This window comes from Cryptomeria japonica, chromosome 8, assembly GCF_030272615.1.
Source record: "Cryptomeria japonica chromosome 8, Sugi_1.0, whole genome shotgun sequence".
Taxonomy (NCBI): Eukaryota; Viridiplantae; Streptophyta; class Pinopsida; order Cupressales; family Cupressaceae; genus Cryptomeria; species Cryptomeria japonica.
Genome location: NC_081412.1, coordinates 317,099,267 through 317,123,004, shown reverse-complemented (window position 1 = coordinate 317,123,004; position 23,738 = coordinate 317,099,267). Strand labels below are relative to the sequence as shown.

Below are 23,738 nucleotides of genomic sequence, written 5' to 3'. Positions count from 1 at the left end.
GGGTTATTGTAGAGGTCTTCAAGGTGGATTTTTTGTGAATATTGTGATGCCCTGTTTTTAAAAATATCCTTACACTTCAGTGACATATATCTATGATAGCTATTATATAACTTTATTCAGTAGATTTTATTTTCTCAAATCATACAAAATATTCTTTTATTTATTTATTATTTATTATTAGCTGTCCAATATATTACCTAAAACATATCATACTATCATAACTATTTTGCTTCGTTAGAATGCAAATACTAGTTAAAACTTGGTCAAAAGTATGTGTGAATTCTGCATAGACATTCTTCTTGTAACACTCCTATGGTAATTAGCTTATTCTAAAAGACAAAAAGTACTAATTAGCAATTTAGGGCCAAAGTTCGGTATGTGGTGGCATGTGAGGCCCGCCTCATATGAGTGGACAAAGACACTCTGGCTTTTTGCATCTTACCAAATAGAAAGGCATGCACGACCTTCAATGAGCGGCGCGTCCAAGATTCGAACCTCCACAGTACGTGTTGCGAACTTGCGAGTAAAAAAATAAATCCACGAGATCGGGAACAATTTCCGCGTTATTTCGGTCACCAAAAGTCAATCAATTACTGGAAGGTGCTCAATTTGAACCGTTCCAGGTCAATCGTGAATGTCGCCATTGACTAGTATTATCATTTGCCTGGTAATAATACGCTCTGGACATTGCACCTAAATGTGGTTCTTCTTGCAGGCGTTTGGGCTGCTGAGGTAACATCTTGCAAAAAAATACAGGAAGTGTAGATTCCGAAGACAAAGATGGCGTCGACAGAGTATATGGAGAAGATGCAGCAGCGCCAGAGTTATCGCAATCTGTGGCACACGGATCTCACCAGTGCAATCACCGCGGATACTCCCTGTACGTTTCTGTTCAAATATCTCTTTAGGGCTTTCTACAAATTGTTTTTTGCTTATGCTTTACAAATTGTGTCGACGGGTCCTTTTTGTTTTCCGTCAATTCAGAGTGTGCGCGAACATTTGACTATTTATGACAAGCGGAAGCTTTCGTAGTTTTCATCGACATCGTTTATTTTAAGCTTTGTCTGTAAATATCGAGTCTTGCTTAATTTGCATTTTAACATTGAGAATTCCATTATGTTGTTGGATCTTTCATATTTATCTCGTCTGATTTACATTTAAGACCACAATACATTTTCAAATAGGTCTAAGTAACTTCTCCTTGGAGCGCCTACCTTCCCAAAGATAATAATTGCAGGTTGCTTTGTGTTATTTTGTATACATTGAAAAACAATATGCTACAGCCTTGTGCCGTATCTTCCCGCAATGGAGGGATGCTTTATTACAACTGGCTGCAGGATCCAGTCTCCCTTGCCATTGGTAGTTGACTTTTCATAGGGTCCCTGTGAAGGGGAGTTTTTGTGCAATTTCCGATGATAGCATCTCATCCTAGGGCCCTTGTGAAGGTGTTTTAGTGCAATGTCCAATAATAGCATGCTCATTACTTACGCGGCAGAACGTTATCTGGTTTGGCTCACCCAACTTCATTATCCAACCTTAGAGATATGCAAGAAGTGTTTCCTAATCTGCATGTTTGAAAATCTCATATAAGGGTTATTATGACACCTGTTCTATTTTGCCTTATATATTTGTTTGGTTTTGTTATGGGTTCTTGGAATAAGATGGGAGCTTCGGTAAAATCCCTTGGATTCATCACTAGATCAGAGTGCACAACCACGCCTTAGTGTTTTTTTCCTTTATCATTTTTTCTGTCAGGGCCACACTCCATATACTGGTGCAGTTTTCTTCAACACTGTGCCTTTTATCTTCTTAACATAATACTCCAATAGTAAATACTTGACTTTGCTTACATTATCTTGTATTTTGTTAATGTCACGTGTAAAGTTTTCACGAAACTTCCCCTGCGGAATTCCATAATATGTATGTATATGCCATGCGTAACCTTCACTTTCTGCATAATTTCCCCTCTAGTTCAGCAAACTAGTTTCACTGTATAATTCTATGTAATTTGACAATCTTAATCTGCGTTATCCGTTTCAGCAGTACAATAGTAGGGCTATACAGGGAAATGTGCCCTAGTCTCCTTTCTAATTTCTCTATGTACAGTGATGCCCATTATAAGTGTGGGTTTTGATGTTTTAATTTTTCATTAAGTTTTTCCAAATTAATCAATACTCAGCCTACTGTAACCTTTATCATGCTTGCAGTTTCTGTTTAATTTTATTCTGCTTTCCTACTTTTCAATATTTTGTCAGTTTACATGTTACATTAGTAAGTTATTTCTCCTAGATGTAATGAGTGCTAAGTTGACCATTTATTTTTATAAGAGATGGTTCATGTGAACCACTACTCATTAAATATGTGTAAATGAATTTGACTCAAAAAACTATACAGTTGAATCCTGATATAAATATCATAAGTTATTTGAGTTAACCACAAATAAGTATGGAGTTCAAAATAGCCTGTTTACACTCAGTTACAAGCCACTGCTTTTTTATATAATTTTCATATAGATAGATAGATAGCTGTTTTGAAAATCTGACAGGATCGATGGACTTTTCTTCTTGATGTAATCTTCTATACTCAAATACAAGTTTCTACTTATGCTAATAAAACAACAGGCTTGTTTTTGCCTTTTATAAAAATATAAAATTCCAGTTAGGTGAATGCCTGTAAATTTTTTAGCTAAGAGGAACTTGTTTATTAGTATAGAGAATTACATTGAGAAGAAAAGACTGCCAAACCGGTCAGATTTTCAAAACAGCAGAAAGGGCAACGGAGGTCACAAAATAAACAAAACCAAACATTTAGACACCAATAGTTAGGTGCTACCAGAAGAGCTTGGAACACCACCAGTTAACAGCAGGAAAGGAGCTTTAGGAGTAAGAGCCAAGGCTGGAGAGGAGTGTGGAGGCTGAGCTGGTGCATGGTGTTGCAGGAATTTCAGAGCGTCAAATTCTAGTTTTGATATTTACTTGTCACGGCCTCTTATTTTACTTCCAATTTTTACTCTTTTACTTAATATTATGCCATTGTATGTACATTATGTCATGGCAAGGTAAAATTTCAAGAGTACCAGTAAGATATTTTGTGAATTTGCCTTATTTTCTAGTAACATTTATACCATTGTCCTTTAAATGAGATTACGGTTGTATTCATAGGAAACAAAAATATATTTATGTTTCCCTGCAGAAATCAAGATTTTTGTTAATTGACATTAATTTTTTTCTTGTTTTTGCATACAGATTGCTGCTTCGCACTATTTTGGTGAGTACATCAATCCTTCATATTCTGTGATTAACCCCCTTTTCCTATTTCTTTTTGCATTTGAGTCATTCTGCAAAATGGATATGTAATGAAAAATGATTTTGATAATATGGAATGAGGGAAAAATTACTGGAGTTCTAAGCCAGGAATGAAAGGATATGTGCTCAGGGTTGAGTATCATTTAGACATGAACACTAGGAAACAATTTTGTTTGAGTTTGAGATTATTATTACTTTCAAACTTGTAGTATCATTTTTTTTCTTATAGTAACACTTATCTCCCTTATATGGATTCAAGGACACAACGTTTTTCTTTTCTACAGCGTCAACATGAATAATGCATGTTAGTTGTTAATCCTATTGCTACCTTTTATTTAGAAATTATCATCATAATGCACAGCACTTCTTCTATTGGCAGAGGCTCCTAAAATATTTCTCAGCTTGTTGTCATGTCTTGAGATTTACTAGTTAATATACTGGCTCAATTGGCTAATATATTTTTAATTCTACATGTCATTGAACTCTTGTTTTTGCAGAATAACATGTTTTTCAGTTTCTCTTTACTAGGTTTGTTCATTGGTGTCAACCAGCTCCCAACCATACTCCTGCAAGACGATATTTTTGTTTTCTTGTCTTTTATGAGTTTGTTTCTTAACTACAACTACATGCAACATTATGCCTTATTTTTGATAAATATGCATGGAAACGATTATGTAGAAATCCTCTCTTTCTTTAACCTATTTTCATTTATAATATGTTGGTTTCAAACATGGCAGTGAAAATCTTTCTTGAGAATAATTTGGCAAACCAAAAGATAAAGATTTTTTCCTTTTACTTTATTTCATTTATAACATGTTGGTTTCAAACATGGCAGTGAAAATCTTTCTTCAGAATAATTTGCTAAACCAAAAGATAAAGATTTTTTAATTAATTGGGAAAAAATCAGATCAGGGTTGGGAAAATCAGAAAAAATGCACAGCACGAAGCAAAAAAATTTGAAAAATGGCCAAAATGTTGGAAATATCATTTTTACCATGATTTATCAGGCCAAAACTTGTTTTGACTGTTTTCTTTTTTTAAAAAAGTGTTTTTTTGGATTAAAAAACTAGCCGACATGCTGAGTTGTGATTATTGTGATGTATTTGAGATTTTTGCAGTGTTCCACAGGGACACGTCCCCGCAGAAAAACCTTGTGTTTCCGAGACGGGGACATCCCTGAGACTTGGAAACTCCAGGGGAATATCCCCCTGCTGTCTCTTCACCACCACCATGCACCCTTTGGTGTTTCTGGGACGTTTCCTCTGATAGGGGATGTCTTCGAGACATTTCATGCTGGGAAACACCATAAGGGGACGCTGGGATGTCCCTGAGATTTCCAGATGTTCCTCGACCTTAGAGGGACTTGCAAATTGGCTTGGAAATTTTTAAGGCTGTTAGGTATTGGGTATTGTCAAGCCTATCTCAGGCTGTTTGGCATTGTTTGGGGGTGAACACGGTTGCATAGAGTGAGTTTTAGGAGGCTTAAAGGGGTTGTTTGGATCTACAATAGTGATGTTCCAGACTTGCAACATATTTTTTCCAGTTGTATCAGATGTGCATTGTCGTATACAGTAATTTAATGTGTCTTCACTACCTGCTGTGATCATTTCAGCTCTTTTTTCAAGGTATTTTCCTATTTTTTCTTTTCTATTGGGTTCTAGTTTCATGCAATTAGGGTAATCTAGAAAGTGTTTTTCCAATGTGCTGCCCTGTACCAGCATTTGTATAAGCTTGTAATCGTTGTCAGTACTTAAATAGCAGAGATAACATTGTTTCAGTTTTCATGGTTCTTATGCCCAGTAAAAAATGAAAAATCATTTGGATTGTCATTACACATATAAAGATGTTTTTCTTGATGACAAAATTGAAATAGATTTGTGCTATTATTTCCATACCTTGGGCTGAAATGATAGGGTTAATTAGAGCTTTTATTGTCTTTGAGGTTAGATTCTTTTAAGATACTTCAACACAATCGTTCTACTTATAACTTAATGTTCAAAGTTCAATGCAATCATTGCAATGTGTTTACTTATTCCTTATACATTAATATATCTTTTTATAACTAATTTTCAAGTATTATATGTAATTCAGCACCGCTCACCTGCCACCCCCCATTGCCGTCCCCAAACTTAGGTTCCCGTACCCCCATCCTCGAAACCTGTCCATGATCTGCACTTTCTCAGATGCTCCTGGAATCAACTAAAACATTGTCGTTATGCTACAGTGATGACCTACAAAATGTTTACAAGTTTTATTTCATGCACCTTTTTCTTTATTGCCTCTCCATACTTTACAACAATTTTTGCACATTCCATGACTGTGCTGGATGCCCATAGTTAAATCAAATTTAGCACTAGAAATGTAGTCTGACAATCCATTTGTTGATCCCAGGTGTAATGAAACTAATTCAATATTGGATGGTGGTAGATGCTTGCCTTTTGTAGAACCTACTATGTATTCACTATTTTTTTGATTATCTACTTTCAAATGTTATGCAGACGTTAACTGCATCAACTGTTTACAAAAATTATATTTTGTGATCATTGAACGTTGAATGATTATCCTTTCTTTCGATGTAGGGAGTGATCTATCAGGACTCTCACCTGAAAATAGGTTCATTACATATTATAAGCTATCTACTGATAAGTCCTTAACATATTACATATCACTATATAGCTATATATCCATTACTTTTTAACAACTATACTAACAGAAAATATGGGCAGATGTTAAACATTTTCAGGCCCTATATCCTTTACATACAGTATGGCCAAATATCAAACATATTATAACCCATACAAAAAACCAGACCATACAGTTTGCTTATTTACTTGTTCTTGTAAACCTTCCACCTGCAAACACCACCAAAGGCTGATTTGTCCCATCCATCCACACCATTCAAGATCAACTTCACTATGCGCGATTCCCACGTAGAGTAGGGAACATTACATCTCTGAACATTTCTTGTTGCAGCTTGCCTAGTATTGTTTTCTCTTGATTAAGATTGGGCACAGTTACTGTTGGAAAGCTGCCTATTGAGTTGATTTTTTTGGCCTCCTTGCCTACAATCTGAATTATAGTGTTATTATCATGTGCATTCAGAATCTCTTGTTTGTGTTTGAGTATGCTTCTTAAAATCAAAGGCTAAATTCTCTCTATATAAACCTTGTATCTTGATAAGATAGCCTTTGGTTCTTTGGGGTTGTACCATATGCCCTACCTAGTGGATGATTTACATATATTGCCATATCTTGGCATGTCAAGCTCTTCAGTTTGTGGCTTTGTTCACCTTTGTGCTCAATGTGCAAACACTGCAAAGACATTTTGACTTGATATATCAAACCCAACGCATTGACACAAACAATCTGGAAGCCCTTTGTATTGATGCTAACAATCTAGAAGCCCTTTGTTATTCATCAACAATATCACATTATATTAAACTTGTGTATTTTGTAGTCATGTGTAAAATGGAAGGTAGTGGTGAGCAAAAGTTTTCAAGTGGTGATAAATACATGTTAAAACTGGATTGCACAGTGTTTTTCCTTATGTGTTGAGTCATTGCCATTGGTTATAGTTTGACTTAGCTCATTGTCGAAAGAAATCCACCTTTCTAAAAATTGCTTACAATAGCACGCCTCTACTTGTTGAGTCATTGTCACGTATCAAATTGCATAATGCCATGTGTTGCTTATCTTGTGTTGTCATAACAAAAGATGTGCGCATTTCAATTTGCTTATATTTTTCCTCATAGGTCCTACAATGCCAAGTTGTGGTTATATTTTGAAAATGTTTGCCAACCTTTTACTTCCATGTGGCTTCCCCATAAGCCTTGTGCTAAATGCTCTTCGATGTGTCGAGTCAAATGTCATTTTCTAACAAGCACATAGTGCATTAGTGCAATTAGCCCGAGCTACCTCCACTTGGCATTCATTGACTTGATATGCTGCCATGTTTGTTGATATCAAACTTCAGTTATAAGCTTGTGCTTCTCATTTGGGCCTTGCCACATCAAGCTTGCCTTTTTTATAACACATGCTTGTTTTCTTACTAAGTGCATTTCTAAATGGCTAGTTCCCATTCATTGTGCTGGAAATGGTCTTTGCGGTAAGTTTGAGTCTTAGTTGAAGTTTGACTTAATGCTCGAGCACATTATTGTTACTCTATGGGTTCTTATTTATTAACAATTGGAATTCACGATGTCATTAAAAGCTTTAATCAATGTTTGAGTTGTCCTATTGTTTGACCATGCACATGAGTGAGGCCATTAATTAATCTTCCATTTAGCCAAGGCATCCCATTTATGTTGAAACACAATGCAAACATATCTACACTCTTGCTATTAAGTGTCTACCATGCCCTAGCTTGTTATTGCATTCAACCTAATTGGAATTTGTTATACAAGATAAAGTGACTTTGCCAAGTGTTAGTTTGAAATCTTGAGGATGTCCTATATTTACAACTACAATTCTTAAGCTCTAGTTCAAGCATTTTCTACTAGGCGACTTAATTTTTGTATTTCTATATTTTTTTTGTATCAATTTGGAAATTGCTATCCCATCAAGATTGGGTTGCTAGTTGATGTGATTGTTGCTTATATCATACCACATGTCATTTGTGTCATGCTTTGTGGTTGAGTTCAAAGTCTTTTGAAATCCTAGTCATCCTTAGTTTAGAACCACGAAGATGTCATCCTAGCACAGATCCTCTCAAGACTTGATTGAGTTGATCCAATGTGTAATGGAAAGCTTTAAAATTTAACAAGAAGGGTAGTGTGAACAAAGAGTTATTCCAATTAGTGTTCCATTTGGAGGCCAATGCAAAGGTTTTATTGGACATGAAAGCATTTCCCATAGAGTAGAACATAGGATAAGCTATAGGGTAAAGTGGTTTCAATATTATAAAGTGAAAGAAGAGGACAACAAATTGGAGCCGATATTTGATTATGAGATTGAGCCCCTAAACATAGAACATGGAGACATTTGAAGATTACTTCAAGGACATGTATTAGGGCATTTGCTAGGTCATAGGAGTTGATGTAAAACAAATGATTCAAAAAGGAGGATTCCCACATCCAACATGCACAACTAAACACAATCTATGACTATGTAAGCTTCCTTGCAAAGCATTTGGAGGAAGGACTAGAGAATGTGAAGAAGGAAAGAGAACGCAAGTCTTTTAGGTAGTATTCATTAGTGTGCCACATATATTTTCATGTGTTATCTAGTGAGTGGGATAAAAAGATATGAGTGGAGGTAGTGTCGAAAGAATTCTTGAAAGGATTGGTGAAGCCTATCCAATTGTGGATTGCCTATTTTAACAAGCATAAGCCTAATGCCTAGTATTGTGTATTTGGAGATTATTTTTTTATCCCAATTTTGAGGAGATTAAAGTTTTTAGGCTTAGGTTACTAAAAGAATTTCTAAGAGTTTTTAAACCTCTCAACCTCAAGCAAAACCCAACAAAAGACCACAATTGGGTGGATTGCTTCCTTAATGAAAAATAAATTGTCATTAGGACTCTTGGAGCTACCATTATGCCACACAAATTACCAATTTGGGTACTGCCAAAGATAGCTTTCTTAGAAGATATACAACAAATGGATAATGCTATATATGAACATTTTAGGATCTAAAAGAGAAAAGGCATATTGCCACTTTGGGCAGAGTTTTTGGTTTTGTTATTTTAAGGAAGGATATGATAGGCTTGGAGATATTTTTTACAATTATAACATGGAATTGAATAAGGCTGGACCTTGTGATCCTAACGGATTTATTCATTTGTTAAGGAAACATGTTGGAAGGGCTAGATATGAGCATTAGTATCTCAAAGGAGAGGACCCCATCAGGATTTGCAGAGATAGAATTGAGAAGGATTTAAGAAGAGACAAATGGAAAAGAATAATGATGGTAAAACAAAGAGGAAAATTGAATATTTGAATTATAGGGGGGCATATTGTGAAATCAAGATCCAATGTAAAGAATGAGGGTCATGTTTGAGCATGTTGTTACCCTTGGATTGATGCTACCCAAAATAAAGGTAGTTGAGATTATTGCTCAAAGCATTATGGTTCATGACTCTTTGATGGCACCATTGGGTGAGGTAGTAGCACAACATGAGGTTGGCTCTTATTAACTAGAGTAGTCAAAGGACAAAGCCTCCATGATGGGAATTTCCTTAACAAAACTACAAACTATGCTTGCTATGGGCCAACATTGAAATTTGATCCCTTCACAACCCCTTGTTTCTTATGATGATATTGAGGGATATGATGAGTTTGTATTCATTGGTGATTGTATCATGGACATTGTCATGTCCCTTGAGCATCAGGTGAATTGAGGTCATTGCTCCTAGAGCTATTACTTTGTTGGGTGATTTTGATGGTGATGACTTAATAAATGATGTAAGAAATAAGCCATGTGAAAGCTTCATCTCTAATGATAATTTTGTTAAACTAAAAGAATTTAAATTTTTTGTATTCAAATTAAACAAGCATACAAATAGAGATTTGGTAGCTAGAAGGGAGTATGTGAAGATGATGGGAAACGATCTTGATATTGTAGATAGTGCCTTGATTTTTGAAGTTAATATTGATAATATGATTGTTGAGTAGGCCAAGAGACTAGGAAGACAAAGTGGTTGCTTGTTGCTTCCAGAGTGGGATTTTGGCTTAGTAGTTGCTTTTGAAACTTTGAGAAGTAGTGAGGTATGCAATTTAATTTATAGTATTGAACAAGCAAGAAAATTGTACTAGGGGTTAGAAAATAGCCACACTTAGGAGATTAGCAATGTGTGCAATTGCCCCAAAGCATGACAAGCCATAGGTGTATGATGATGCACAAGGGTTAATTGGGCAACTAATTGTCAAAAGAGTGGTAGATACTCTAGCACTAGGAGCAGCCTCACTAGTGGTGCACACTATGCAATTTGAGGCCACTTCTAAAAAGCTATAAATTTATTGTGATCAATTTCTATATGATGTTATTAAGCTAACCAAGGAACTTGGAGAAGAAAGAACCAAGTTAGAGGGATACTTGATTTAATTCCAATCATTAAAATTGGGAACTATTATGCTCCTTTCTAGCACATCCTAGGATGGTAAATATTTCTTAGGAGGAGATGAGTGTTGGATCAATTAAGGGCCTTGCAGGTTGAGAAAAAGATTTGGACAACGAGGGCAAGGCAGGACATTGAGGAGCTAATCAAGGGCATATTTAAAGCTAGGATGGCATATGAGCTATGGGAATGTCATGCTGATATTCAGAAAGCCATAGGCAAAGCTCATAATTTGAGCCCAAGATCGGTAGGTATTAATATGAAATGGCTTCCTAGAGTGGTTGGTTATGATAAAGACTTGATAAAAATGTCAATTATACACCTAGAAGCTTGAATAAAAGTACAAACACATATAAGGTGTCAAAATCATTATATGATGTCTTTGCATTTGTAAATAAAATAAAAACCATATAAAAGGATAAGATGGAGGATCTCTAGTCTCTGGTTGCTTCATGCATCGTTGCCATAGTGGAGCCCAATGGAGAGAAAGGGGTGTAATGGACTTTGAAGGGTGATTTTGATGGTTTGGTGTGTGTTTTTGTTAAACCTTTGTAAGAAGCAAAGGTGAGTCTCATTTTATTTAGTTGTTAGATTGACAAGGCCCTAGCCCTTGATATCAAAATAGATAACTTCATTAGGAAAGTTAGGGTTGCCTTGGATGCTAGATATGCTACTAACATGAATAAATTGAAGATGACCCTTGAAGCAAATTGGCCCGGGGATGAAGAGTTTGTTGAATAAATAGAGGATTATACAAAAAGTTATTGATTATAGTATACATACTCTTTCCATTTTTTTAATATTTTTGATATTTGGCTATACTATTGTTAGCAATTAAGAATTGACTGCTATATTTGATGACTGAAACAATTGAGTAGTCAATCAGGCATTGTAGTAAAAGATGAAGCAAAGTATGATGTTGACATGCATTGATGTTATATGAGCGTTATGTACTATCAATTAGGAAGACAAATATTGCAAAGGTGAAGTGATCATGCATTGCTAGAATTAGAAAAATCACATGATCAATAATAGGAAAGGGTCATTAGGGCGTACTCCTATACAATGGCAGGAGGTTTCGAGTATTTTCACAAGTCTATGGATTAGAGGTTCATTCAAAAGCAGTTTGTGGTGGAACGCATTAGAGTGAAGCTTAAGGGAATCATTGAGAAGAAGCAATGCTGTTATCAAGTCAAGTTTGATTCAGCATCAAGAGGTATCATGGATAAGTTGGTATAGGTTCAAGTGTCTTGCTATTTTCTGTTATCAACACAAAGAAAACAAAGTCTTGGCTAGCATCAAAGTTCAAAAAATTCAAGAGAATCTCTCTCTACAACTTGAAAGAAATAGGTAATATTAAATAGTTTATGGAATTGGATAGGGAGATATGTTTCACAAGGCACTCGGTCTTGTTGATGGAGAGGCTGCTTCAACACACACCTCCCTCATGTTGATAGAGGCGCTTCCCAACTCAAGAGAGGACTTCAAGTTGACCATGAAGGAATGATATCTAAAATTGTCTTCATGGCATTTTCCTTCCTTTATTGGTGTATTTTGATTGATTTTGGGTGTTGATGAATATTTGTGAAGACTATATTTCTTGGCACATTTACATCCTTTGCGCAACTCCTCGCCTTTTAAGAGTTGGGATTGAGGTTAAACTTTAAAAAGTTTTAACTTTTTTGTGACTAAATGTAAATCTATTTGACAAGTGCCAATCATCCAAGTGAGACGAGCCTTGTCATTTAGATATAAATAGAAGTTATTGGCATTGTAATAGTGGTTAGAAAATTTATTTAGCTTCTTTGCGTTGAGAATCCAAGATACTTCATCAAAACAAGCTGCATTATAGTCATTTTCTTGAGCTGCATTACCTTATCTTCAAAATTTGGCAATTGGGTGGAGTAGGTTGAATTTGAAGGCTCTCATGTTATTTGTCATTCTTGTGGTAAAGTGGGCCATGCTAATGCTACCTGCTTGAGCAACAAGAAAGACCATTTCGTTTGGAGGAAAAAGGAACAAATGCCCACTACTATTGAGAAGTTTACTACATTTGAGGAGGCATAGAAGAAAGATAATAGGGGCAAATCTTCTATTGTTTGTACAACGATGGATACATTTTTAAAGTGTTAGGGTTGGATGAAGGATCTGCTTGTAGTCTTATGAATGTTCCTTTTACAAGAAAAGAAGTTTAGTGGAGAAGAATCCTTGTACTGTGGCAAAGCAAAAGTCTTTGGAACAACCTTTCAAAGCCACCTTGGCTTTGGGTTGGTTTTTTTGGTAGGTTTTGTAATGACTTGTCTGTTGTAGTGTCATAGTTGCTCCTCTTGGTCATCTTTTGGTGTCTTGCTGGGCTTTTTTCTTTATCTTTTTCTTTGTACAAGGGTATGGGCCCTTTTGAAATCCTTGCTCAATCAAAAACATCTTTAGAAAAAATGCCCTTCGAGTCATCATGATGTGCATTTGACATGAAAATAAATTGCACCCTAGTGCTAAACTAAGCGTGATTTTACTCTAGTTTTAATGTATTTTACTAAAACAAATCTGGTTGTCTTTTCAATATGATAGAAATTAAAGAATATTGAGATTCTAAGCTAATTATAATAAAAATACGAAGAGCTGGAAATCAAAATGGAACAATATCTAGAAAATGAAGAAGAATAATGGGAAGAAAATATGTCTGTTTTGAAGATTGGAGCTGATTAGAAGGTGATAGAAGGCCAGGGAAACAATTAAGAAGTGTTTTGGCATTGTATAGAGAAATTTGGAAGTGTGATAGATGTGGTTGACTCGATAGGTGCACTCATGATGAGGGGCACAAGTGACCTTGAAATGTGCTGGAGCTGCTCACCTAATTTTCCCTTCAATTGTGATGTGTGCAGATTCTAGAAGGGTGATGTTAGTGTTGAGATATCACTTGTCAAAGTTTGAAGGGGGAAAAATGGGGTTATGTGTTAGGGAGCCTACCTCAGTCAGGCCTCTAGTTTGGCATGTTTCAGCCTACAAGTATTGAAATTTTTTGGATGTATGTTTCCTATGGTGTAGTAGTGAGTGAGATGTATGCAAGTACAACAATGGTGGTTTGTGTCATGCCATGGAGGAGAGAATATGGTGATGGAAGATTACAAGTTGTCCCAAGGGGATTGTTAATGCAGCTTCTTGGATGGTTGATTTGCAACAATGGAGGTTTTGCAATGAAGATCTTAAACCTTAGAATGTAATCTTGGAGGAATATAGGAGCATGTGTAAGAGAAGAGGGAATGAGAGAGAGTAGAGAGTGTCAAAGGTGTATGAATAGAGTGCTCTAGGCCAAGTATTTATTAGGGGAAAATTCACTATGATGAGCATTAGGGTTTTGGAGGGAAATCATTTTTGAATATAAACTAGACAGCTCAAGCATGTTGGCATCTAGGTGGATACTACAATCCAAACAAGGGGAGTAAGGTGTTAGTGCATACAATTTCAACAGTTTTATAGTCATTAGGGCACTCAATGGAAGGAAGGGCAGTTTTTGTTTTGTTTGCTCGTGTTTTGACTTGTATGGAATGGTTTACTGTAGAAACAACCCCTGATTTGCAACCAGTTTTTTTTTTTTTTCATTCTTTCCAAAGACTTACTGATCGGGCATTACGTTAGATATTTTGCATACATTCTCAAATGAAGAGATTAGTCTGAGTTCTTACTGAGGTTTTTGTTATGAATTATCGATTTTTCTATTTTGTATCTTTTGCTTTGTTTATAGCAGATCAGAGTTGCAAAGTAATGCATGAACAGAGAACTATCCTTGCAGCAGTCAAGACTATATCGAAACTTACAACAGAATCTTCCAATTCATGAAATACAAATATTAATCATTAACAACACATCACAGATTTCATTATCAGCTTCTGAATGAATTATTAATTCATAAAGTAAGTACAGAGACAAGGTCTGTAATTATTTATTCACCTTAAGAGGAGCAAACGTCCCAACTTTACCCAACTTTATACCAAACTAGTGCTCAGAAATTTCTGATGCAAATACAACTGAAAATAATAGAGAAAGATTCAAATGTCTGAACTCTGACCTTTACTTTCTGTAGCATAAATCAACGCTTCCATATATGTTCAATTGTGATTCCTATTTCCTTGCAATTTGTGTTCCCCTCCTCAATAGACCCACGTCACAAAGAAAGAGGCCAAATTTCTATTTATTTCATAAAGCTGCAGCTTCCGTGATCTCTGCTGAATTCTTTGTCTTATTCCTCTTTGTCCTATTCACTTGCCTTTTCTCATGCTGTGCTGGCCCTTTTTGGTCTTATCTTCCATCGGCTTTCCCCTGCGTTAATTTGAAGATCTTTGTTTCCTTGTGCCCTTTATATTTTTTGTCTTTCTCTGTAATTTGGACTTTATAGGCAGCGATTAAATATTCCAAAGGCTCCTTTTTGCTTCTGATTCAAGCTTTCATTCAAAATCACTGAAAAGAAGAGACGGCCTATAGCAAGCTCAAGCACCTCCCGATACATACTTCTGTTTTTTTGTCTGTTCTCTGATTTGTTTTTAGCGCCAAAACATTCTATTTGCTTCCAAAGAGAAATATCGACACTCCTTGAATAGCTGTGCTAAGACAAACCCAGTTTGTCTTATTCACAAATTTCAGTTCATTTCAAGCTAGGAATAATATTTATTTTTTCCTCCTTTAAATCAGCGTCCAACAAAGGATAAAAAGCACACATACAAACAGCTCAATAAACTTTCACAAACTAAATCTTTTTCAAACCTTTCAAAACTTGAACAAAATACCAAACTTCGACCTGAAAACCTGCAATCAATTTCGCTCGAGTTGAGACTCTGCACGAATCTCATGACATCAAGCAGGGTGCATCTCTCACTACCGAAGTCAATCTTCTTCAGTAGGGTTTCCGTCCTCCAGAAGGCTGAAACAAACAATCAATCCTCAAAACCCCAAGGGTTTTCTCCAAAGACAAAATGTCATAATCTTCAACACATCAAATGAGTTCCTCAAATGCATTTTCATACTTTTTCCAGTCAACTTTTGGAAAGCTCCATTTTAAAAACACTTTATTTTTTTTAAACTCCCATTAAACTCCATAAATGATCTTTTCATTAAAATAATGAAAATTTGACACATAAGGTCCTTGTTAAATGCGCCCACGATTTAAAGCTTTTCGCTGTGGTTCCGATGAGCTATGACACTAAGGTGCTTGTAAAATATTTAAATATAATTTAAGCATCCTTAGTAAAAATAATTAAAATAAACCATTAATGCTCCAAACTAGTGAAAATTGTCGGAACACATCGGAATCAAAATCTGATCGCACTGGAGCGATCCTGACGAAGAATAATGACAATCAGAGTCAACGGGATGGCTTACTAAAAATAGATGGCCTCTCCAAGAATCTTGGAGACCAAACCAAAAGCCGAAAATAACATCTTAAAGATGCATTTGAGTCCTCCAGATCACCCGAGCTCACTGGAAACATCAAATAACACATCTGATCAAACAGACACCCATCGAGAAAGTCAAAGTCAATTGCAGTGCAAGAGATCTGTAAAATTGGAACATTACATTTACATGCACTAGAAGCTCTAAGGGATGCATTTTATGCTTTTGGATTGAATCTGATCCTTATATGTTTGGAAATTTGCATAACTTTACTGAATATAAAGGAAATGGAAATACTAGAGTTGCAAATTTGAAATTTATAATAATAATACTTATATTAATAGTAAACAGTTATTATATTAATAATTTATGAACTCTAATCTATTTATTGTGAATATGTTATGAAACAAGATATTTATTTGATGTGTAAGAATGATTTATTGATTTCAAAGGGAATTACAATTGTCCATGGGTAGTTGAATCCACTCTCTTGTTCTCATCCTTGCCCCAAACCATTGGGCACTCAAAAGGCACGCAGGGGTGAGCACCAAAGAACACAACCTACCTCATATCAAAACATCATGGGTATTGACTTTGAGAACCTACTACAACAACTTTCTTGCTGTCTTTACTGATATTTCCAACTTAGGCATTTCTGTCTTTGACTGCAGATGAAGAGCAGCAATCCATCTGCTACCGGCCAAAACAACTATCTCCCTATCTGCTTCCTCAATGCTACACTCTTCCCGTACAGATTAAACAAGCTCTGGATTCTGAAATGAAACCTTGCACAGAACACATAGATATACAATGTCGAACCAACTCCCTTACCACCACTCGCCGGCTGGATACAAGAGAGTTAAAAAAAGATATGCTCCTGTCCCTGTCAAGGTCAAATCAAGGGGCCTCCATCTAAATTTATTTCACATAATTTTGTCCCTTTTGTAGCTAAATTGGCAAGGCAATCAGCCTCCCATTAGCCTCTCCAAAGATATGGTTGGCAGTTGCCATTTGAAAGCTCCTTCCAACAACCACTGTAGTTTCTAGCTGGGAGTTTGACCTTTCCTTAAAACATTGATGACTAAGGTAGAATCCCCTTCCACTTCTACCTTGTCAAAGTGGAGTTCTCTGCACTTCCTCAACCCTTGAATTAGCGTCTAGAACTCTGCCTCATTATTCGTCCGTATCACTAAAGGTCCTGCGATTCGGCACAAAGTATTACTTTCCCAATTTTTGATAATGCAACCTGCTCCAGACACCTTTGGATTGCTTCTACAAACCCTATTGAAATTTAACTTATACCACCCAAACTGAGGCGGCTTCCAAACTGCTTGTGATTTTAACTTCTGCGACTCAACTCCTCTAGGCTCTTGAGCTTGAGGAACCTTCAAACCAAACCATATATTTCTCGTAAAGGCATCCCACTCCATAAAAGAAGAGGGCCGACCATTGTGCTCCATTAGTCTGCTGTTGGCCACTTCCACCACCACCACTTCCACCTTGTTTAAAAGCAAATTAACCTCCATCTCTGTTTCTTTGAAATATTCTATTCCTTTCTTTCCATATTTCCCAAATCAAAACTGAAGGACTAATTATCTAGAGACTAGAAATATGGCAGAGCTCTTTAGTATTAGCTGAGATTTGAATAGACTCACAATATCATTTGATAGGGCACTTATCCAACCCAATTTCGCACACAATCACGATGAGCATTCTTGAGCAAAGGGGCAAACTAGACATAAATGATCTATTGTTTCCTCACTACTTTTGCACAACAGAAATCTAGAGGGGCTGTGATAATGCATTTTCTTGAAATTATCAGTTGTAAGAATCTTCTTTTGGAGAGCAGCCCATCAAAAAGTGCCTTCTTTTGGCAATGCCTGCATTGTATTGGCCTGACTTATTGCTGTTCCACAAAATGTTGTCTTGCCCTTCCCTCATGGCCACTGTCCTATTCTTTAGGACTTTTCTAAACAAGCCAGTTGGTCCCTTGGTAGACCTAGAGACTCTAAAGGCTTCCCCAAATCTTCCTGTAAGTAATCCCTCATGTGGCTTCCCTAAATCTGTTTAAGAGTCTCTTTTGTTGCTGCCACATCCAAAATTTTATCTTTGATTGCATAGCCACCTTAAGAATCTTCCCCAAACTTAGCTGATCTACTGTCATGAATGTCCCAGGTGAGATATTCTGAGATCAGAGATCTGCAATCTCTCATGAAATTCCAAATTATTGAACCTTGGGGGAATGATGGTTCAATGGCCTCCATATATTTGTGTTGTAGAATTTTCACCCATTTCAAATGCAGTTCTTTGTACATCCCCCATGCAAGCTTTAGCTCCCAAGGCTTTGTTTTGTAGAAGCTGCTTTATGATGCCTACACCCCCTGCTGACTTCGCTCTACATACTTTGTCCCAAGCCACCAAAGCTAATTTATCCTTGTTCTTATTGCCTTGCCAAAAGAACTTTCGTATTGGCTGATTAATTTTCTAATTTGTCCCTGCAGAAAGTGATAGGGAAGACATCAAGTAAATGGGGATCATTGCAATTACTGCCTTTAGCATACTGATCCTTTCTGCCCAAGGCAACCACCTACCTTTCAATGAAGCCATCCGACTGGAAATACTTTTCCTCAAAGGATCCCACAATTTATTAGTATTAATGCCTTTTGCCAATGGTAAACCCAAGTACATTCAAGGGAGCTGACCATCCTTATAGCCCAACAATTTAATAATTTCTCAGTCCTTCCTTTCTAATGTGAAAAAGAAATGAATTGCTGATTTTTCTTTCCCAACGTCTTGGTCAGATGCTTTTGAGTAAAGATGCAAAATCTCCTTGAATTGGTAAGCTTCCTGTCTTCTAGCTGCCCCAAAAAACATAGTATCATCAGCAAATTGTTGATGGGAAATAGGAGGTAAATTGCTTGATACTTTTATGCCTTTTAATCTGAATTTCGCTGCTGCTTTACTAAGTGACCTGCTCAAGGCATCTGCCATGATGATGAAGAGGAAAGGAGATAGTGGATCTCCCTGCCTAAGGCCCCTCGAAGCTTTGAAATAACCTTTCGGTGAACCATTGATGAGAACTGAAAATCTTGGGCTGGCAATAAAATTGTAATTCCAACTTAACCAATTTTTGGTAAAACCAAAAGCCTCAATGACTTTGAGGAGAAATCTCCAATTCACTGTCATATGCATTTTTGATGTCTAACTTGATCATCATGCCTGAAAACTTTGTTTTTTGTATTGAATGCAACGCTTCTTGTGCTATAATTACCCCATCAAGGATGGATCTGCCTGGAACAAATCTTGTTTGTTTTGTTGACATGATGTTTGGAAGTATACTTTTCAAACAGTTTGCTACAGCCTTCGCCATGATTTTATAGAGGGTGTTGCATAGGGAAATTGGTCTAAACTCATCAAATGGAGCAGCTTGCTCTTTCTTGGGTATGAGAACTATGAAGGTGTTGTTGATCTTTCTCAAAAACTTCCTGGTAGCTTTTGAGTCTTCTATGGCTTCCATTACCTCTTTCCCAATAATTCCCAACACTTTTGGAAAAAAGCAGTTGGGAACCCATCCGGCCCTTGTGCCTTGTCTGGGTGAAGTTGATTGACTGCTGCCTTGATCTCAGCTTTAGTAAAACTCCTAGCAAGCATCCTATAATGATCTTCCAAAACCAATTTTGGAATGTTCTGCAATATTTCATATTGAGCCAACAAGTTTGAACCTTCCCCATTATTTAACAAATTACTACAGAAGTTAACAATAGCTTCTTTAATTGCCTCTGGCCTCTAGTACTATTCCATTGGAGATCTTTATCTTCAAGATTCTATTGACGTTCCTACGAAATTTGACATTTTGTGGAAAAATGTGGAGTTCCTATCCCTTCTTTCAGCCACAATTCTTTGGATTTCTGCCTCCGAAAAATCTTTGTTCTTTCTAATATTTTTTCATATTCTTCCACCAATTGCTTCTCATGCAACAACCTCTCTTGATCCATCCCTTGACAAAGCACTTCCTCATTTAGATCCTTTCAATCCTCCTCTAATCTTCTTTTGGTGTCAAAGATGGTTTTAAAATATACCCTATTCCACTCCTTGCCGTTTTATCAATTTTAATTTGGAAGCAATCTGAAACATCTTTGAACCATCTATTTGGCAATCCCCCCACCATCTTTTAATAAGTCCTAAGAAATTTGGGTGATTCAGTCACATGTTTTCAAATTTGAAAGGGCATATCAATGGTCTCTTATCCCCCACAACATTTAGCTGATGGGAAAGTGATTTGAGTGTGACCAAGGTTGTATACAATACTCTGGGACAAAAGGAAAGGCTCGCATTTCTCCTTTCCAAATGAATCTGTCTGATTTCTCTGCTATGTTACTGAAAGCTTATCTTCGATTAGTCCATGTGTAGTTTCCATTTTTGGTTGGAAGCTCCATTAGTTGGCTCTTCTCTATCCATTCTTCAAAGTCTATTTTTGATTGAATTTTCCTATTCGCACCTCCCCTTTTGTCACTATTTTGCAAAATTGTGTTAAAGTCTCCTCCAAGAATATGGAAATCATTTTGGCCATACTAAAAGGAAATGCTATATTTCTAACCAAGTTTCCCTTTTGTGGATGCAAGATGTCCATAAATGTTTTTTAAAATGAAATGGAGATTGGAAGTTAAACTTCTTACCTTGCAGCTTAACCATTGATTGCTAGACCTCCCGAGGTTCCATCTACTTGCACCCATTCACCTTGCCATAATTTAAGTCGTCTTTTGAACAACTCTCCCTTTGCACTAGTTAGTTTTGTTTCTTGAAACATGAAAATATCTACCTCTACCGTATCCAGGTGGTGTCTAACCATCTGTTGCTTGTTACGCCCCTAACATTCCATGATATGAGCTTCATTGCTGATGATCGTGATAGCCTCGTGATTTGACTTGGCCTTTTGTGTTACCATCTATGCTTCGTTTTTCTTGATTTGTCTTTCTTCCAACTGTTTTCCCATTGCCACAATCTAGTGACCCTTTAGCTGATTTCCTTCGACTTATCTTGATCTTCTTTGGTCCTTTGGCCAATGTAGGTGATCCTTCCTCTTTATCTAGAGATGGTTGCTGCTTACCCTCTCCTATATCGCTAGTCTCTTCCTTATTCTCAAAGTCCTCTTGCTTGCTCTGAAAATTTTTGTTCTCTGCCTATTCATTCTCTTCCAAACTGTCCCTTTGATTATTGGAAATCCCAAAAAGGTCCCTAGCTAATTCTATGACTACTGCATTAATGTCTATTTTTTGTCTGCTTTAATTTGTTAATGTTACTTGCAGAAGATTGCTGTCTCTTTTTTTCAAAGGCTCTCTGATTGCTTTGTGTCAACTCCACTATCTCTTACCCTTCCTCAACTTTCTAGAGGGCTTCAGAGATATTGCCTTCTCCCCATCATTTGCAGGTTGTGGAATGAGATGATTATAGCCTGGAGTGGCCTTTTCCAATGCTTGATTGATTAGGCTTTGATATGGCATTGCTATTGAAGGGCTTGGGCTTCTTACCTTTGCCTCCTCAGAAATGGATTTCTGCTTTGTTTCCTCAACCTCTCTTGCTTTAGAGTAATCCCCAACCTTCTCTTTCATGGTTTCTCCAACCCCTTCTTACCCATCTTCTTCCATCAATGGGGGACTCCATCGGGTTCTCTACTCTCTCTACTGTAACCTGTTCAATGCTATTAGTTTGGATTTGTCGAGGAAGAGCCACCTCCTCTATGTTGGGTTATTCACTCTCCAACTTATTTCTCCAATTGGTCTGCAGATACTCTACAACGATCTTTTGTTCCCAGATTCTTGTTTGAGTGATAAGCTCCAACTCCTCCCAACATCCTACATCCAAATAAACTATCTTGAAGATCCATGCAGCTAACCTTGACTCTTCTGACTCCGTATTCTTGTCTATTTCTACAAACATTCCTAACTCTTCTCCAATGAGACTTAGGACTGCCTCATTCTAGTATTAGATGGGTAAATTATTCACACTTTCCCACATTGGCGTTTTACCCAGATTTTGCACAAAGGGATTGTAATTGGGTTTCCATTCTTTAATGAAAATAAAAAAACCAACATCCTCCATCATCAAAGGACCATTTTGCAATATTTCTTTCTTCACATTTGCCGATTTGCAATATAATGAAAAAACCATTAGCTAACTCCCTTACCTTAGCTCCATCGTCCCAACTATCTTCCCACCATTTGATTACCTCATCTCTGTGTGACTAGCGACCTACCCATTTTGCAAAGAAAGTGATTTCCTCTAATCTTTGCATGCAGGGATCTAGGGTTTTAGATGGGGTTACCATTGCCTTGCTCCTGGGCATCTGCATTAGGTCTTCCCTTCTGAAAAACCTTCCTTCTGTGTTTGATTTTGCTGTTTGGGTCCTCCACTACCCAAAGTTCATATTTGCCCATGAATGGCTTGCCCTAGTGCGGCCTCTTCCTTCCTGCCTCTATGGGTTCCTTCTCCTTAACTGGCCAAGGGAATCCAATTCGCATTAGTAGCCATGGGAGGTATGTTGGTCCGAGCAACCAGATGCCATTCTCTCCTCGACCATAGTTTGTTTAAAGCCTCAAGCCCATGTTCCCAGCTGTGATCAATCTTGCTACTCGTCTTGTAGAAGTGGCCGCACATTGCTATAACCCTCAAGAATAATAACATATGTTGGTTGCATTTTTACATCAGCACTCCCAATATAAGCACTTGCAACCTTTCCCTCAAGTTCCAGAATCTTGTAGGGCCTATGGTATCAAGGCCTAATTATTCTTGCTTTAATAGAGTTATGCCTATAGGCTTGTAACCTTAAGAAGACAATCATCTACCTCACTTTGGTGCTGGTCCTATTGAAATTTTATCCTATCTTGGGTCACCTTGAAGTTGCCCTTTAGTTTCAAAAATTGTACATTTCTTCAAGGAAGTCACAAACATTTGGCATGTGTGAATCTTTAGCGAACCAATTCTTTGCCAAATGCAAGCATTTTGGTCATTACTTTTGCTGATCAACAACATTATTTTTCAAGTATGTAGTTGAACACTTGTTTACATTTTTTGTTTGTCCATTTGTTTGAGGGCAATAGCTAATACTTGCAGTTAAATCAGTTCCTATATCATATTTGTTTTGGATACTAGATATGGATATGATTCTCCTTGAAACAGCATGGATACTGTATCAAGACCTATCCATATGAGAGCTCATTTTTGATATGCATAGATATGGTGCCAAATTGTCTTGTGCTGTATCCAGTTTGGGTTAGTTAGAAAACATTAAAATATTGCAAAAAGCAGAACATTAAAGTTACTTTTTTTCATTTTTGTATATTGTATTACATTTAAAATTAGTCAAAAAATAAAAGAAAATTAATTGTTCATATATATATATATGTATATATCTATTTTTGTCCTTAGTGATATATATATATATATATATATATACAAAAGTAGATTTTTTTTTAAATATTAAAAATATAAATACTTAAATATATATAAATAAATATTTTCAATCTAATGTTTGATAGCTTTAGATGTATAAATAATTGAATATATGCCTACTTTCATACTTTCTATACCTAGCCCCATCTATAAACAAATATTTTCAATCTAACGTTTGATAGCTTTAGATGTATAAATAATTAAATATATGCCTACTTTCATACTTTCTATACCTAGCCTCATCTATATTAGGGGGTCTTGAAAATTACTAGATACATATCTGATACCCTAGGCATCAAATACAACTTTGTCAGCATTGACGTGGTTTAAGTGGCTGGTGGCTAAAGCAATGAGTATCAGTATCAGGTCTTGAAAATTACTAGTATACATATCTGATGCCCTAGGCACCAAATACAACTTTGTAAGAATTGACGTGGTTTAAGCGGCTGGTGGCTCAAGCAATGAGTATCAAGGAACCACAAGTATGTGGTGAGAAGGATTAAGTGTTTGAACCAAAGTTATGGGGAGATAGGGATGATATTGGCA

The 23,738-nt window shown here is 36.6% G+C and overlaps 1 protein-coding gene across 2 annotated transcripts in view; it reads left to right on the top strand.

Annotated features, from left to right (window-relative positions):
• The first annotated feature begins 440 nt into the window (after window positions 1-440).
• Window positions 441-23,738, top strand: part of LOC131061494 (uncharacterized) — a 60,267-nt gene continuing 36,969 nt past the window's right edge. The window contains exons 1-3 of one of the 2 annotated variants that reach the window (XM_057995196.2): window positions 441-600; window positions 716-880; window positions 3,246-3,267. In XM_057995196.2, the coding sequence (XP_057851179.1) occupies window positions 781-880; window positions 3,246-3,267 (122 nt within the window). In that variant the 5' untranslated portion in view covers window positions 441-600; window positions 716-780. Of the gene's footprint in view, window positions 624-715; window positions 881-3,245; window positions 3,268-23,738 lie in introns of both variants that reach the window. The other variant, XM_057995194.2, reaches the window with a different exon arrangement.